The 14,420-nt window shown below is 37.8% G+C and overlaps 1 protein-coding gene across 2 annotated transcripts; it reads left to right on the top strand.

The window, feature by feature from the left end:
- Positions 1 to 154: 154 nt before the first annotated feature.
- Positions 155 to 13,412, top strand: LOC134744383 (neprilysin-4-like). 2 transcript variants are annotated; one of them, XM_063678172.1, is made up of 13 exons: positions 157 to 747; positions 1,079 to 1,207; positions 2,073 to 2,212; positions 3,582 to 3,750; positions 4,035 to 4,906; positions 5,085 to 5,235; positions 5,554 to 5,740; positions 6,421 to 6,539; positions 9,972 to 10,364; positions 10,542 to 10,714; positions 11,411 to 11,595; positions 12,249 to 12,392; positions 13,074 to 13,412. In XM_063678172.1, the coding sequence occupies exons 1-13, from the start codon at positions 329 to 331 to the stop codon at positions 13,248 to 13,250; spliced, it is 3,258 nt and encodes a 1,085-aa protein (XP_063534242.1). In that variant the 5' UTR covers positions 157 to 328; the 3' UTR covers positions 13,251 to 13,412. The 2 variants fall into 2 exon arrangements, with proteins under 2 accessions (XP_063534243.1, XP_063534242.1); XM_063678173.1 differs by lacking the exons at positions 12,249 to 12,392; positions 13,074 to 13,412 and having other exon boundaries at positions 155 to 747; positions 10,547 to 10,714; positions 11,411 to 11,589.
- Positions 13,413 to 14,420: the final 1,008 nt, after the last annotated feature.

The following is a 14,420-nucleotide window of genomic DNA, read 5'->3' as shown; positions in this document are numbered from 1 at the left end:
AAGCAATTCAAATGTTCCCGAAAAGCCAGGGTTACTGTTCTATTTTTAACGAAGAAGGTTAAATCACTTCAAAGTGAAGCTAAAAAAGGCAAAACCAGACGGTTTATTGAAAATACATAGTCAGTCGTTAGATAAGATCATTTATATCCATATCATCAGTCAGATTTTCGAGTTTGCACCGGCGACACACCGGTCCGCCCGTGATTAATCGCAATTTACGTAGCAAATCCAACGACATATGGTCACACAATAGATGCGACGCAGTAGTATGATGTTCCACTTACGAATATCCGTCAGTCAGAACTGACGTTCCCAGTCGAAAGCTGCCATGAAGCGGGCAGACGCGCGTAATCCACCCCATGGAATAACTATAAAACAAAACCCGAAGACCGGTAAACTACTGACAATTATCACAGCTTTAGTACTGCTAACCTTCCTTGTTACATGCTTCATAATCAGTGACTCGGATTCTGCAGATGAAACTCAATTTATTGCTCAAAACATCCCGAAGACGTACAACAAGTTGGAGGGAATCCCTCCCGAGGAAAGAGACCTGTTCCATGGATTCCAAACCTCCTTTTTACCGGCCGAAGAGCTGATGCAAGCGCAAAGACATTTAAAGTCTAAAAGAAGTTTAGAAGACCCAGTTACTAGTGACAACTTTTTGTGGGACGCTTGGGAAGGAGTGAGTGGACCAATCAGGCCGAAACGTAATAGCAAATTTACGTTTACGTCACAAGACTACATGTAAGATGTGATTAATTTCTTTATGTGAACATTACGTGAGCGTTTTATATTTCGATAAACATTGATGCAGTATTTTTTACAATTAATGCCCACTCTTTTTTTCGAGTTTTGCCAAAATGGTCCATTCGAAACATATTCTGAACCCGAATTTCTTCGAATACTTTATTTTGGACTACTATAGAGGTTTTACAGTACTGCTTTGCCTATGCTACCTCTGGTTGGCTGGTCGGTGTATACTTTTTTATTTTCAAGTTCAGGACTACTAACGTAAAACTGAAGTTTTAAAATTGAAATAAACTCGGTCTACTATCACTTTTTTTATTTACTGAAGGGAAGATCCCCTCTTTCATCATCACGACGTCCAACAGCATGATCAGGAAAGCACCGGCGAGAGTTACGAAGACTATTCTTATGACTCCGCGGAAACCAACAGCCAGGAAGAAAAGGAAGGGTTTCATACGTGCGTATCTAAACAATTACTTAGATTCTAATGATTTCGATAAAATTTACAATTAAGAGACTTGTTAAAACGAGATAAATGCCGATGTAGTTAGAGATGTATGCCTGGGAAAATTAATGTGTGTAATTTTTGTCTTCACTTCGAGGGCAAGCCATATTTACTACAACTCTATACGTAGCATAAACAACTAACATCACTCAATTCCAGTGATCATTTGCAAGGAAACTATCTGATTCACAATACCTAGCAGCGGTATGTTTTGTGAGTTCGTTCCCTGCTTGAGATCCGTAGTAATTTGACGTAGTCTGTGATCGCACTTAAACTAGTGGGTTGATTGGTTGTGGATTGTGGATCACGGGAATCAGCTAGTCCTTACAATGGTAGGCTAACGTGTTTGACCCAAATCGACCTGGATTGAACTTTATTTTTAGTGCAGGTAACCTTTGTTCCATTTGCTAATAACTACTATCACTTAACAGTTGGTTTTATAGAGCCAATCAGTTTATTGTAAAAAGTCCCTTAATTGCCCCCAAGACCTACGCTCGTCTGTCTCCCGGCCGTTTAACCCTGGTACCACTCCAAATCAATACATTAAAATTTGTTGCTCATTTCTCCATCTATACTAACTCCTAGACCCTTTTCCATAAGGGAGGATATTACTTAATACGTTAAATGAAATCATCTCCCACGTATCGGGTGTAATCTAATATAGTTTTTTCAGCTACCTACTAAAAATGTAAATGTCATTGAACTTGCTGCTTCTCAGGTTCTGCTGTTCAAAAAATACCCATTTTCTAAGAGCATTTCGGGAGATCCTCAGGGGATTCACATTTTTGTATTTTTACTATTTCTATTGTCGATGTAGTATCGTGGGGCATCGAAATCACGTGGATCGAGGCCCCCTAGACGACGTGGTGGAGCAGATCCGTAGCCAGCCAGAACTAGAGGAGGGGGAGATGGAGTCTTCTGCGCTGCACTTGTATAAGCAGAGTTCATCGCATTCAGGTATTTAATAGGTAGGAGAAGCAGAAGAAGTATTTATTTTATTCTTCTACTTCTTGTACTAATCTCTGATCACTACTTGCTTTTGGTAGCTGTAGCTACCAGCCGTCACCCTTATAAGCCAGCCATTCTCAAAGTGTACTCCGCGGACCCTTACGGCTCCGCAATGCCTCTCTTGGGGCTCCGCGAGAATGTTTGACATAATAAGAAAGAATAAAGTAAAAAATAGATATATAGGTCCACAGTAACGAACGATTTTTGTTTTATTTGGGGCTCCGTCAAATATTTTGCTTTTCAAAAAAGTTTGAGTAAAACGACTTGATAGAAGCCAGAATTTTTTCTTTAGCTATCCCACCTCTGTCTATATCTCAACTCTGTGGCAATCATATACAGGTATATGTAGGTATAAAAGGTGTAATCGCTGCAAAATATATGACGACGTTGGCTTTTCTGACTATAAATAAGACCACTTTACAAGTCATGTCACGAAAGGTCTCCATTATAGGTAGATTACATTATATTAATACCTATAGGTAAGGTTTGAGAATGGCCAGTTAGGTATTTTTGCTTTTCTTTTGTCATTTCACAGTTTGTTAGTCAAATATTAAGCGGTTAACCTCATCAATATCGCATATTTTCAGCAAAGTCATCTACATGACATCATATTAGCTTAAGCCATTTAGTAAGGATACAATTGAATACCTGCGTCCACGTCGCATTTATCAGCAATAACACGATTGTTGAAGACATTATCCAATTGACTATTGGCCTAAATCGATCAAGGTTAAGGCCCTATTGCTGTACTAAAATTATTTAAGGGTGATTTCCCAATTACACATGGACGCCAAATCGTTACCTACAATGGATAGCACAAAATGCAACCAATGGTTACTCTTGACCTACATGACCAGGTCAAGAGTAACCATTCGTTGCATTTTGTGCTATCCAGTGTAATGAGACCTAACGACTATTCGCTGCCGGAGAGCGTTACTTAGATATACCTACTTACACGAAGCTATTGGAATGTCATCACCATAGTGACTACCCAGGTTACTCATGAATGACCAAATCTCGCCGATTTATGTAGTTAAACTTTTACGGATGCGGATTCGTTGTGCGAGCAGGATATTGCTAGTATTGCTACCTACGTGCATACGCTAACTCGCGTGCTCACCAGAGCGGTTTGCGGATCCGCATCAATGAGATATCCGCGCGAATTATCCAATTGTTCATTAATCTTTAGTTAGTGCTTACTACGTCATCATCGTAAACTGAAGTAATCTCCATGTATTTCTTTCCTTAGCCTTAGTAGGTACGTAATTACACAACAGTTTAAATTTTTGATTTTTACTAAATTCTCTATGCGGTACAGGAATCCAAGCATTCTGGAAAGGCCAAGGCGATAAAGCTGCCATAAGGGCAACGCAGGCAAGCATCATGAAGCGAAACATGGACGTTGAAGCCGATCCCTGCCATGACTTCTACCAATATGCGTGCGGGAACTGGGCCGCATTGAATCCTATTCCAGCTGATAAAGCCGGGTATGTTGCATAGAGGCTCAATTTTCCCGGAGAAAGTTACAAAAGGGAGTTTTGTGGTTGTTGGGGATGGTATCACGGCTGAAACGCCAACTTTTCATATAAATACCCACTTATTACTTATCTCTCACTAACTAGTTTATTATAACGTTATTATTATTATAACGTATTAAAGTTCTAGCTTATTTCGGATGTTGTTGTATAACTGAAAAATCATTTTGACTTCATACATTAGTACTATCTACATCTACTGCAGTTAGAACAACATTATTCATTTTATTTTCTAGATACGACACTTTTGAAATGCTAAGAGAAAACCTAGATGCAGTACTTAAGGACCTACTAGAATTCAATGAACCATTCCCGAGCAAATATCCCGGTGCCAACCTTGACATAAATTATGGTTTTCTAAACACAACTACAAAAAAACGTTATCAGAACACGCATGATGATAACAATAAGCTTCACATAGATACAATACATAGTAACTTAGGAGAAATATTAAACAGTTCCATTGATGGAAGATACAGATACGACTGGATTAAAACTGATGGAGAGAAACCTGAAATGGTTAATCGTATCCACACTTTGTTTCATAGGAAAGAAAGAGATATATTCAAAACAGCCAATAAAACGAAGCCTAAGAATTTGAAACACATAAAAAAGAAGAGAAGAGGAAATAAATTAAAATACAAGCATAATACTAACAGAGATGGTGAAATTGCTGAAAAACATGGGAAAAAAAAGAAACGTAGCCTGAAAGGAAAATTATCTAACCTCAAATCCGTGGTTCGAAAAGATGTTCATACGTCTACCGTAAGAAAACTCAGACCAAAACGAGATACTAAGACTAATCTGCCTATTTCAGACGATTTTACTAAAACTGACGATGCAGCTTTGAAAGCTAAATTTCTATTTAAATCATGTATGAATTACGAAATACTACAAAAACGTGGGCATCAGCCACTCCTAGATCTATTAAACTTGTTTGGAGGTTGGCCTATTCTTGACCCAGGATGGTTACCGCTGCATTTTGACTGGCTAGATGTTATGGCAAAGTTACGATTGTACAATAACGACATTTTAATTTCGGAGTGGGTAGGACCGGATATTAAAAATTCTGACGAATACGTTATTCAGTTTGACCAGACGAGCTTGGGTATGTATGATAGTACGATGGCAAATTTATTGCCTAACAATAAAATAAACGGTTTTAAATTTCATAAGCTTTAAATACGTATAAAGGTCAATCCAATTTTTAAAATCCTCCGTTACGACTATGTTACGACGATGTGCTAGTAATTTTAGATGTCCTACAGTGTTCTTTTTTTTTTCAGGTTTGCCTACACGAGAATACTTTTTGCAAAGTTCCAATAAAGTTTACCTGGATGCATACAAGCATTATCTCATAAAAATTGGTCTTTTACTAGGCGGAAGTAAGAATCATGTGTTGCAAAGTGCAGAGAAACTCATCAATTTCGAAATAAAGTAAAAATAAAACCTTTTAATATATTTTAGTATAAGTCATACTTATCATAGGTGGTTGGTAAAAAAGTTGCATGGTGACTGTTGTAGATAATCTGAGTTTTGGTCCTATTCCTAATACAAATCAGCTTCATGCAGTCAAGCCTTCGACCGTAGCTTCATAATAACTTCTTACCAGCCTCAGTTAAACGGTAGATCTACTAGATCTATAACTACGAAGTCTATCCAGCCAATGTACTTACGTTTTAGTAACTTGGTCATTATATGATTGGCTGAGTATAAATATATTTTAAATATTTTATTTAAGTATGTGATTATCAGGTTAGCAAATATAACATCGGCCCCGGAGGATAGGAGAAATGTATCTGAACTCTACCGGAGAATGACTCTACGTAAGCTGGAGAAGTTGGTGCCAGAGATTGGATGGAGACGATACTTGTGTGCCGTCATGAACAGGACCGTTCATTCACATGAAACTGTTGTGCTTTTTGCACTAACATACGTACAAGTCAGTTAAAATTGTGTATTTTTTATATTTTAATACCAAATGGTTAAGGGGTCGCCTGTGTCCACTGTGTCAACATTCATTGACAATTTGACACTTTATTGCCTAACTGATCCCTAGATGACGATTCTTGTTTGCCAATTTCAGAAATTTATCAAAAGAATATTTATATAAATAAATAAATATTAGGGGACATCTTACATAGATCAACCTAGCCCCAAACTAAGCAAAGCTTGTACTATGGATGTGGGTGGTAGGCGACGATATACATACTTATATAGATAATTGCATACTTATATACATAGAAAACACCCATAACTCAGGAACAAACATTTGTGTTCGTCACACAAATAAATGCCCTTACCGAGATTCGAACCCAGGACCATCGGCTTCACAGGCAGGGTCACTACCCACTAGGCCAGACCGGTCGTATCTTATTCCTAAATCCTAAATGAATTAATTGTTTTTTGCAACATCTGAAAATATTCTGTAGGTACCTGGACGTATCGATTGAGACGCCCGGTAGCATCGATTGATTCGGCGAGTCGATCGATGCGCTCATGTCGTATCAGTGAGACGACTCGTCGAATCACTTGACACGCCCGGTCGTATCAGTAACTAGATCACTGTTACGAGTATATCACTTAACCGTGATTAACTAGGGTTCTTGATGATGTTCTTAGCACCTCGTTAAACTGATCGACGACACAGATCCAGAAGTGCTGGCCAGCTACTTGTTGTGGCGTTTTGTCAGGCACAGGGTGAACAACCTCGATGATCGTTTTCAGTCAGCTAAACAACAGTAAGTAAAACATTCAAAAATGTTGAATCAAAATTAGAAGGAAAAAATCATGTCATAATAACTACAGTTATTAAATACTAGCTGTGCCCGCGGCTTCGCCTGCGTGGAATTCGGTCTGTGTCAGTAAGCGGCTAATTCACCCCTAATTTATCTCCCTGTCCCCTGGAGACGGAACTTAAAATAAAGTTGACAAATGGATACGCTAGAGGACTGTAATCCAAATAAAATATTTTACAATTAGGTACCTACCACCAAAGATAGATATAACTCCGTAATAGATGGATACAGTCTAAGGAAAAAACGTGCCTCGAAAATCACGAAAATTTGATTCTCGATCAGATGTCGCTACTACCTTTTGCCTACTCGTATAGAGGGCGTTAACGGTTTCGTTTGTTATTATTTAACAATTTTAACGCATATCAGTGAAAGAACATGGGTCAAAATAATAAAAATAATTAATGCAAATAAAATAAAAAAACATTTATCCATATTTATATACATTTTATCGTATTTTTATAAATCTTCATTTTTGGTTTTAAAGTGTGTCGATAGATGGCAGTGAATTTAGTGTGGTTACAAAATTTACTATGACAGTACCGCTCTATAATATTACATCCTCTTTGCTACCACTAAATAAAATTACACTCCAAAATGTTTTTTTTTGCCCTTACTCAAATTTTTGACGTGATTTAAACGGTATAGAGTAGTAGGTGTATATCGAACGATACAGTACCATTTTTGTATTTTACGTCCTTGACTGTACCTATCCAAATCGGGTACACTACATATTTCCGAAAAAAAATTATTCCGAATTTTAGAATGTCGAATTTTATCATTCCGATTTTTAAATGCTCGACCCATCAAAATTCCGACTGTCATAATTACGAATGATGAAAATCACGAAGATTTATATTTCCGAAAACCCAAAAAGCCGAATTTTGTAAATTCCGAACTACATAATTCCGACTATAACAATTCCGATGGTGGCAAACACCGAATTTAACATTTACGATTTTCAAAATCACGAATTCGGAATTGCCCTTATTCCGAATTAACGTGATTCCTATTTTAAATATCTCAATTTTTAAATCTCCACTTTTTTGGCAACAGTTCGTTTTCTTGGGGGTCGCAATTCTAACTTAACCTAACCCACTTCTGGCAACAGTTCGTTTTCTTGGGGGTCGCAGTTCTAACCTAACCTAACCCACTTCTAGCAACAGTTCGGGTTCGCAGTTCTGTCTAATTTATTTATGCCGAATTTTTATGCCAAAAATATTTTATGCCGAATTTAACATGACGCGGCACGACAGGTACCCGTAATAATTACTAAAACGTGAGTCTTCATTTGAATATCACGGACTTCATTTTTCCAATCTTGTAAAAAACCGAATTTCTGAATACCGAATTATTTTATTTCCGATCGGACAATGATTTTTCGGAATTTAGGAATTCGGAAAAAAAATATTTTCGGAAGTGTAAAATCGGAACTTTAAGCTTTCTGTCAAGTGACAATCGGATTTAAAGTTTTCGGAAATAGCACATTCGTGATTTTATTCCATCGTGTTTTTAAAAATCGTAATTTTGATATTTCGGACTTATAAATAATCGGGATTATAAAAGTCGTGGTTATAAAAATCGGAAAAACGTATTTCGGAATATTTGGGTGTTCCCATCAAAATCATGTCATCCAAATCGGTCCTCCAGTGAAATCAGTCTAAGCATGACGCCGGCGGCGGGCAGTGTCTGCCCCTTTTTTTTGTTTTCGGAGTGGGAAATGCAACTGCGTAGCGTCTGCCCCTACGACTTGTTGATAGTCATAGCGAAGCAGACGCTCACGGGGACCTGTAGGCGCTTAAAGCGGAACGGGAAGTTGCTCGGAATGAGGGGGATTCGCAGGATGAACACGGCTTCTCCGGCGCCACACTCCGTCAGGATCTGCGCCTACATATGTATTGCGTACGATGTATTTGGGATCACAATCGAGACTCGCGCTGGCTTGCCGTTTCAGCCGAAAGCGAAGCGATCTGCCTGGCTAGAGCGCCACTGAGTCTCTCACCGTGGTTTTTCTTAGACTCCTGAGACCGTGCCCCTTGTGGCCGCAATGCATTGCGAGACTTTCGCGAAAGATTCGATTTTTTTCGGGAAGGCATAGTAACGCGTATAAGTCCCAAATCGTTTGACATTTACTGAAAAATGTTTTTTTTAAAGTACCCATCTTCGTGACCAATATTAAGAGGAAAGGACACGGCCACTTCTCCATGCAAACGCAGTCTCCATTTTTTGGATAAAAACTACCCTATGTTCTTCCACGGGATTTAAACTATCTCTATACGAAATTTTATCTAAATCGGTTTAGCGGTTTAAGCGTAAAGAGAAATTAAAAAAAGTTTTTTTCATATTTTTTGTGTTTTCACTCGGGAATGGTGTCATTTCATAAATGAATTCGGCATACCCGATTTATACAAAAACGATACCTAACTTGGCCTAGTAGCTAAAATGATATAGTTATCAAGATAAAGTTTTTAACCCCTTTTTCCATGGGGGATGAATTTTTAAAAACGCTGAAAAAAAATTCTTGCTTTTTAATATAACTAACGTTTTGCAAAGTTTTAAGTTCCTGGCTTAAAATAAAATTTGCACCCCAAGACAAACTTTCATCCCCTTTTCAACCCCCTGAGGGGTTACATTTCCAAAAACGTCAAAATTAGTTTTTTTGTAATCGTCTATCATACATTTCTAAGAAGTTTCAAAGCATTTGTAATGGATTCAAACTTTCAACCCCCTTTTAACCCTGTTAGGGGACGAATTCTTGAAAACGCTAAAATTACTTTTCCTGTATTATAATAATATGCCCATTATACAAAGTTTCAAGTAACGCACTCAAAAAAAAAATTGAACTCCATACAAACTTTCAACCTCTATTTCACCTCCTTAGGGGATGAATTTTCAAAAACGCTGAAATTAGTTTTCTTGTATTTCAATATATTATTACGAAGTTTCAAATTGGTAGCTTAAAATAAATCTTGAACTCCATACAAACTTTCATCCCCTTTTTAACCCCCTTAGGGGTAAAATTTCTCAAATTTTTATAGCCTATAACCTGGCCGTGGATTTTTTCGACAGATTAGTAAAGTTTGCATCAAAATCCGTTCAGCCGTTTTCATTTGTAGCGCGGTCAAATAAACAGACAAACAGATAAACAGACAAACAGATAAACAGACAAAAATTCTAAAAACTGTTGGAATGTGTTCTGTTATCGATTCTAAGTATCCCCAGCCAATTTTTTTTCGAATATCTTCCATGTACAGACTTTCGACCCTCTTCCGCTTTATTATATGTATAGATTATTTATTTCAAAATTCATTTAATCTGTCAAGCAAAACAAAGTTTGCGAGAATTATTTAGTTTTAAATGTACCTAAATCATTTTTAGATTTTACTTCATATTGTTTGGTCGAGAACAATCACCACCGAGATGGAAGAATTGCATCTCTCAAGTGAACTCAAACATGGGCATGGCTCTTGGATCTATGTTCGTAAGGAAACATTTCGATGAAACCAGCAAAAACGACACGCTTACTATGACAAGAGAAATACAACAATCCTTTAGGGAACTGCTTCATAAAATTAACTGGATAGATGATGGGACAAAAAATTTAGCTGCTCAAAAAGTAGACGCTATGATGTTAAGGATAGGATACCCTGACTTTATTTTAAATAAGAAAGAGTTGGACCAGAGATATAAAGATGTGAAAATACACCCTGACAAGTATTTTGAGAATACTCTGAATATTTTGCAACATTTGACTCAAATGGAACAGTCTCGGTAAGTAGTACAGTAAGTAATAAAATACTTAAGGTACATGATCTTCTGAATAATGTCGTTATTTAATTGATTGATGAAATCAAGTTCATCGCAAAATTAAAACTTGTGAAGTCCTTCTCTTCGCTCTGTCGACTGATCGCGCCCTCGCTGTAATTGTGAAAAATTAATCTATTTTAGGATAGGCGAGCCAGTAAACAAAACATTGTGGAACACAGCACCAGCAGTGGTAAACGCGTATTACAGCCGCAACAAGAACCAAATCATGTTCCCGGCTGGGATACTGCAACCACCATTCTACCACCGCCACTTTCCGCGTTCCCTAAATTATGGAGGCATCGGTGTCGTCATAGGTAAGAGGTTTTTTTTTAATACTACGCCGGTGGCAAACAAGCATACAGCCCGTCTGATGGTAAGCAGTCACCGTAGCCTATGGACGCCTGCAACTCCAGAGATGTTACATGCGCGTTGCCGACCTTTACACTCCGCACCCTCGTTGAGCTCTGGCAACCTTATTTTATTACTCTATGCACTTAAGTAGTCACCTTCTCCCTGGATTACATATTTCATTCATAGACACAATTTTGATGAATTGCGAAGATCAATTGATGTTTTTGGTTATGTTATAAAAGTAATACTGTACGTCCACTAGATAAAAGGGAATGCCGTTCAATTTAAGTACATCCAATGCAAGACTTTTTTCATCACTAAAGTAATGCGATCAGGCGGTCCTAATGAATTTCACAAAACAGTTGATAAAGGAAGTGTCGGTCAGAATAACAGGTGCCTCGGGCGAACACAGGGCGGGCTCCTTCTTTGCACAAAGATTAAGTCTGGCAGTGCAAAGGGGCAACGCCAGAAGTGGGTAGCTTTGAAGAGGTATTTTATATTTAGATTTAGTTTTAGTTTTTGTGTATAAGTTCTTTAAAAATATTTACTTGTTTAACTTGTAATTGATACATTTTTGCAAATAAAATAACTTTAAAATTAAATCTTATCGATAACAAAATATAAGCAAGAATCATAATTATAATGTTATTAATTTCTAGGCCACGAATTAACGCACGGCTTCGACGATAAAGGTCGCCTCTTTGACTGCAACGGAAACCTACATCGCTGGTGGTCAGACTCTGCTATAGAAGCATTCCATGGGCGTGCGCAGTGCCTGATAGATCAGTACGGTCGCTACGTGGTGCCTGAGGTCAACATGAAACTCGACGGTGTCAACACACAGGTGAGAACAGGTTTCATAAAAATATTCTTTTGCAATTCAACCTTTACCGCCTCTGAGGCCCAGCACAGCAGGGGCGCGACCGTATCTCGCCCACGGGATAGACTACCCGCCTTTTTTAACTGTATATTATTATTAACTGTAGTAAAGAGGGACGGGTACACGTGTAGTCACTTATATAGATAAATACCTACTTATATACATAGAAAAAACCCATAACTCAGGAACAAATATTTGTGTTCATCACACAAATAAATGTATTGCATAATTGTTTGCCATGCACGAACGTGTGATGCTATTTCAATCAGTCTCAGTACAATAAGTACTGAGGTTGACAGAAGTAGCATGACAAATACGAACGTTTCCGAGTTTTTTTTTTATACCACGTCAGTGGCAATCATGCATACGACCCGCCTGATGGTAAGCAGTTACCGTAGCCTATGGAAGCCTGCAACACCGGAGATATTACACGCGAGTTGCAGACCCTTTAAAAACCTGTACACTCCTTTTTTGAACTGGAAGAACTGGAATGCTGTGGGTTGACCTTAAGGACGATTATATTTAAATATAATCGTTGCAACCATAGGTATCCAACCTGCATACATGCCCTGACGCTCCTACAGTAATCAAAACAATCCGGTGTTTTAATTGTCCAGGGTGAAAACATAGCCGACAACGGCGGCGTAAAGCAAGCGTTCCGCGCCTACATCCGCTGGGTCCAGAACAACGGAGTCGCCGACGAGACACTGCCCGGCCTCAACCATACACACACGCAACTGTTCTTCCTTAACTTTGCGCAGGTAACAGCACAAATAAAGAGCCCAGAAGACCCTGAGATATGAGGTAGTTAATAATGCCTACTACCTTTAGGAATACACAATACACCTACTGCTATTTATAGTAGGTGTAGCAGGGATGTGGAATAGGAAATGCAGGTGTAAATACGGAAACTTTAGATTACCGAAGAGTAACCAAATAGAAATTGGGATTAAACGTCTGGGTTTATTTTTACATTTGAACCGCAACAATCAGCTCATGGGAATCGATCTGTAACTCGTATCTTAATATTAATCTGATCTGTCATCCTCAAACTAAAAAGCCGCTAATGTCTTCCAGCGTACTAACTAGACTTTTGTGTAACACTTTATCTCTCGCGTTTTGTACACATAATTAATGTCATTAACGGGTCTAACTCGATTAAATTTTATTATTTTACCTTTTTTGCAACCTAGCTGAGACGTCGGAAAAAAGGTAACATAATGAAATTTAATCGCGTTAGGCCCGTTAATGACATTAATTATGTAGACTTGTGGCCTTTTAGTTTGAGGACGGTAGTAATTTATTATTAGCTGAGACACGGGGTATTTATAAGAAAGGTGATGGATATGGCAGTAGGTGCAAGAAGATTCGTAGTGTAGACGAAGATATAGGTATTATATCATCGAGAATTTTATCCTCTGAAGATATTATTACATTCACAGGTATGGTGCGGCGCAATGCGTGCTGAAGCGATGCGGAACAAATTGAAGACAGCCGTGCACTCTCCGGGCCGCTTCCGTGTCATAGGGACCCTGTCAAACTCTGACGACTTTGCCAGGGAATTCAAATGCCCACTTGGGTCACCTATGAATCCGAAAGATAAGTGCACAGTGTGGTAGCATCAGATACTGGTATTACTGGTTATATAATATACACCACAGAATAGGGTAAACTACCCATGATTTTTATGGGTTACTTAATACCACTGCTGCCTTTACATAGTTAAGGTTGAAGGTGCCTATAACCACCAACCCGATTTTGTTGATGTTGATATTGTATATTACATATTTGGTAATTTAAAGTACCTACCTAAAAATGATTTCTGCTATATTTTAAAGGTTATTTTGTATAATTGTTATTTTTATGCCATATTTACTTAGTTTATGTTATTATTATTAGTAAGCCTATGTTACCTCAGTATTAGTTAAGAGGATTGATTTAATACATTGATTATTGAATTATGTAACCTAGCATTTGTTTCCCCATAACTCTGAAGAACGATGTTTACAAACTGCCTCAATAAATTAAATTTAAATAATTTTATTGCAATAATACAATAGCTGTGATATCACCTACCTACCTATTTTTAATGTTGCATTTATTTATTTATTTATTTAAACTTTACTGCATTAAGATATAATGTTCAAATGGCGGACTTAATGCCAAAAGGCATTTTCTACAAGTCACCTATCATTTAGTTATCTACAAAGATATGAATATTGTTATACAAATAAAAACGAAGAAATAAGTTATTGTATTAATAATTTGTAATCCTAGCTCTGATATATACCTGTAGTATAAAATCAGGATGATTGGGTGGTAAATTGGCAAACAGAACTGTCTTTTAATTACCTGTTATATAAAAACAAGGTTAAGAACACACACAGAATATTCAAAATCCGATTTGCGTTAGTCGTGTATAAAAACAAGCATGACAGATTTGGCTTGTTGACTAATTTTTAGGGTGCCGTACCCAAAGGGTAAAAACGGGACCCTATTACTAAGACTCCGCTGTCCGTCTGTCTGTCTGTCACCAGGTTGTATCTCATGAACCGTGATAGCTAGACAGTTGAAATTTTCACAGATGATATATTTCTGTTGCCGCTATAACAACAAATACTAAAAAGTATGGCCGGTTTTTTATTGCTAGGTTACAATTTTAAATTGGCTGGTATGCTAGTAGTCTGTCTGTGCGGAAACAGAAGAGTCGTGGAATGAATTTGTTTCCATACATTTCACGCCTCTTTTCTTTTCGCACAAACTTCAGAGGAAGTTGTACATGCATGCTC

The sequence above is a fragment of the Cydia strobilella genome, chromosome 9 (genome assembly GCF_947568885.1).
Source record: "Cydia strobilella chromosome 9, ilCydStro3.1, whole genome shotgun sequence".
Taxonomy (NCBI): Eukaryota; Metazoa; Arthropoda; class Insecta; order Lepidoptera; family Tortricidae; genus Cydia; species Cydia strobilella.
This window is presented reverse-complemented; position numbering and strand designations above follow the sequence as displayed.

Coding starts and splice junctions, on each gene's coding strand:
- LOC134744383 (XM_063678172.1), top strand. CDS start 329: ATGAAGCGGGCAGACGCGCGTAATCCACCCCATGGAATAACTATAAAA. Junction 2,213..3,581: donor GCAGAGTTCATCGCATTCAG/GTATTTAATAGG, acceptor TATGCGGTACAG/GAATCCAAGCATTCTGGAAA. Junction 11,596..12,248: donor TCGACGGTGTCAACACACAG/GTGAGAACAGGT, acceptor TTAATTGTCCAG/GGTGAAAACATAGCCGACAA.